Here is a 3806-nt window from a genome sequence, read left to right as displayed (position 1 = left end):
CCCCACCTCTTCTCCCCATCAACCTCCCCCCCAGCCCTCCCCCCCCAGCGGCTCTGCCTTTCCATGACCCGTTCCCCTCTCCAGAACAAAAGGGCCCCTCCTTCTCCTCCCGTTAGGCCCTGGAACCGGCGCTGCAGAGGGGAAATCCGCCTAGCTCTCCCCTTTATTGCTTCTTTTCCTACTTCTTTTTTTTTTAATTGATGTTTCTATTGAAATACATAGGTACACAGAGATCCATTCATTTCGCAGAGTTTCTCAAACTAATCTCAGAGCGAAAGGCCAATCTATGACTTCAGTTGTAGCCATCAATGGGTATCATCTCTGATCACCAATGCCATACTCATCGTTTCTTGCGTACTATTCCGTGTGGTCTTTCTCTGGTTATAGAAATTAAAAAGCCATTAGCGATTCGACCTATTATTTTTGACCCTTTGTTTTACGAGAACATACAGTCGCGTTGTCGTGGCGTGTCGCAGTCAGAGTTCCCCTTTGTCTTATTTTGCGTCTAATTATGTGTATATTCTCTTAAGAGACATTGGATCATTTGGTAACATGTCAGATGCCGTTGTGTGTATTCTACGAATGGTAGCCCTTTCGATTGGGAACTGGAGCGCTGTCAGGGTGATGGCCTCCTTGTCTTACGTTTTCGGTAGACCCCAGACTTTTGCTCACCCATTCTCTAGGGTGGGAGGCTTCTGAGGTTTCTTTTCCCACTCAAAGAGCTTTCTTTTCTCTTGCTCCGCTTTGCCAGTGGGGGATGTGGACGTGATGGTGGGGATGTGTTGCATCCCTCTACCCACTTGTACGACGCACAGCGGCAGTCCGCCAACAAGTTGGAGGGCAGGAGGGTGGAAATAAATAAAGAAAGGGGTCCATTAACTTCCTCCTCTCTCTCTCTCTCTCTCTCTGCTTTTTGCTGTCTGTGCTGGAGTCCTTGGGGAGAGGATGTTTGGTGGGGGGAGGGGAGATCACGATTACGCAGGGGTTTTTTCCCCTTCTCCTTCGCTAATGGTCTCTCTCCCTCCCTCTCTGTTTCCGCAGCCACAGTTCACTCTGGGGCGTGCTCACCGCCGGCTCCTCGGCTGCTGTTCCACCGCCCCGGTTCGGCGAGGGGGCCCAGGCTGCCCACGGTGCCAGGGAAGATGCCATCCCGGACGGCCTCGTGGCTCTCGCTGGGGCCCTTGGTGGCGCTGCTTCTCTGCGGTCCGGCCGTCGCCATCCAGTTGCCCAAAGACTGTGAGTCGCCGAGGCCGCTGCTTCTTTCCCTTGGGCACGGCTGGCTGGCAAAGGGGTCGGGGTGGGGTGGGGTCGGATCGTGGGGGGCACAGCTGAAGAGTGACGGCGGGGGGCGCTGGGCATGGCGACGGAGGTTGCTTTGTGGACTTGGTGCGTTTGCGTCTGTGATTGGCTCTTCTCCTGGCATTTCCTTTCCTCCTCCTCCTTGTTAGTTTCGCAGAGCGCCGTTGCCTGGCAGGGAGGGTTGCCAACTCCGGTTTAAGGACATTCCTGGAGATTTGGGGAGGGTGGGGTTGGGAAAGGGGGGGGGACTTCAGCTGGGTTCATTGCCATAAAGTCCACCCTCCAGAGCAGCCCCACCTACCTGACAGGGTGTTTGTTGTGGGGAGGGGAGGGGAAATGAGATTGTAAGCTGCTCTGAGACTCCTTCAGGTAGTGAAGGGTGGGGTATAGATACAATCTCCTCCTCCTCTTCTTCTTGAACCGGGTTTGATTCCTCACTCCTCCTCCACATGCAGCTGCTGGTGTGACCTCGGGTCAGTCACAAGTTCTCTCAGAGCTGTTCTTTCCGGAGCAGTCCTCGAGAGAGCTCTCTCAGCCTCACCAATATCACAGGATGTCTGTTATGGGGAGGGGAAAGGAAAGGAGTTTGTAAGCCGCTCTGAGACTCCTTCGGGTAGTGAAGGGTGGGGTATAAATCCAATCTCCTTCTCCTCCTCCTCCTCTTCTTCTAGAACCGGGTTTGATTCCCCACTCCTCCTCCACATGCAGCTGCTGGTGTGACCTCGGGTCAGTCACAAGTTCTCTCAGAGCTGTTCTTTCCGGAGCAGTCCTCGAGAGAGCTCTCTCAGCCTCACCAATATCACAGGATGTCTGTTATGGGGAGGGGAAAGGAAAGGAGTTTGTAAGCCGCTCTGAGACTCCTTCGGGTAGTGAAGGGTGGGGTATAAATCCAGTCTCCATCATTCGCAATAAACTTCAAACCGCTGTCCAGGAATCGGTCCAGGGGTGGACTGGCCGTTTAACTTACTGAGAGTTTTCCTGGTAGGCCACCATCGATGGCCGGGAGTGAGCAAAGCCAAGTCTCAGACACACTTCTAACACCTCCGGCTTGTGGTTCCACAGGGGCTGCCCAGCTTGGCTTCCTCCATTTTCACTTCCCACCCCCTGGGTCCATCTATTTGTCTGCCTTCTCCTGAACTGCTTTGTTGGGAAGGCAGACAGTGAGCGGAAGGTGACAGGCAGAGACCGGGACACCTGCAACAGGAGACAGCCCTCCTCGACTGGCACCTTCTGAGAAGAAGAGGAGGAAGAAGAAGAGGAGGAGGAGGAGATTGGATTTATACCCTGCCCTTCACTACCCAAAGGAGTCTCAGAGCGGCTTACAAACTCCTTTCCCTTCCCCTCCCCACAACAGACACCCTGTGAGGTAAAAGAAGAAGAAGAGGAGATTGGATTTATACCCTGCCCTTCACTACCCGGAGGAGTCTCAGAGTGGTGTACAAACTCCTTTCCCTTCCCCTCCCCACAACAGACACCCTGTGAGGTAGGTGAGGCTGAGAGAGCGCCTTCGAGAACTGCCCTTGAGAGAACAGCCCTGAGAGGACTTGTGACTGACCCAAGGTCATGCCAGCAGCTGCATATGGAGGAGTGGAGAATCAAACCCTTTCTAGAAGAAGAAGAAGAAGAGGCGGAGGAGGAGGAGATTGGATTTACACCCCGCCCTTCACTCGGAATCTCAGAGTGTCTTACAATCTCCTTTCCCTTCCCCTCCCCGCAACAGACACCCTGTGAGCAATGTTCCCTCAAAGCTGTGGAGTCTTGAGAGCAAAAATTCTACTTGGTGGGCAACTGGCATTGAAGTTGTGAGTGAGCTATTTGGCTGCTGCAGTAATTAGTCTGCACTGGAGCTCTCCTTCCTGAGTGAAGACAAAAATGTGTGAGCCGGAGGCTAAAAAACTGTGACCCAGCTCACACTAACTCGGCTTAGAGGGAACACTGCCTGCGAGGTAGGTGGGGCTGAGAGAACTCTCTCAAGAACTGCTCCTGAGAGAACAGCTCTGAGAGAACTTGGAACTGACCCAAGGTCACACCGGCAGCTGCATGTGGAGGAGTGGGGAATCAAACCTGGTTCTCACAGATTAGAGTCCTCACCCTGAACCACTACACCAAGCAGAATAGCACTGCCTCATAGAATCATAGAATGTTAGAGTTGGAAGGGACCTTGCCAGTCATCTAGTCCAACCCCCTGCACTCTGCAGGAGCAGAGCCAAAAGATAGCCCTACATACCTACAACATACCTGAAAGATGGTCGTCCAGCCTCTGCTTGAAAACGTCCAGCGAAGGAGTATCCACCACCTCCCGAGGCAGTCTGTTCCACTGCTCAGCCACTCTTACAGTTAGGAAGTTTCTCCTGATATTTAGCCAGTAACGACTCCCTTGTCATTTTCACCCATTAGACCTAGTCTTGCAATCCGGAGCAAGAGAGAATAGATCCGCTCTATCTTCTACATGACAGCCCTTCAGATACTTGAAGACTGCAATCATGTCCCCTCTAAGCCTTCTCTTT

At 53.0% G+C, this 3806-nt stretch overlaps 1 protein-coding gene across 1 annotated transcript in view; it reads left to right on the top strand.

Annotated features, from left to right (window-relative positions):
- Positions 1–1073: 1073 nt before the first annotated feature.
- Positions 1074–3806, top strand: part of LOC107111386 (neural cell adhesion molecule L1-like) — a gene marked incomplete at its 3' end in the record, with an annotated part of 97915 nt that continues 95182 nt past the window's right edge. The window contains exon 1 of the mRNA XM_015412352.1: positions 1074–1236. Within this exon, the coding sequence (XP_015267838.1) occupies positions 1143–1236 (94 nt within the window). The remainder of the gene's footprint in view (positions 1237–3806) is intronic.

Source organism: Gekko japonicus, unplaced genomic scaffold (assembly GCF_001447785.1).
Source record: "Gekko japonicus isolate JY-2015 unplaced genomic scaffold, Gekko_japonicus_V1.1 scaffold4159, whole genome shotgun sequence".
NCBI classification, from domain to species: domain Eukaryota; kingdom Metazoa; phylum Chordata; class Lepidosauria; order Squamata; family Gekkonidae; genus Gekko; species Gekko japonicus.
The sequence above is the reverse complement of the archived record's forward strand: the minus strand, read 5'-3'. Positions and strand labels throughout refer to the sequence as shown.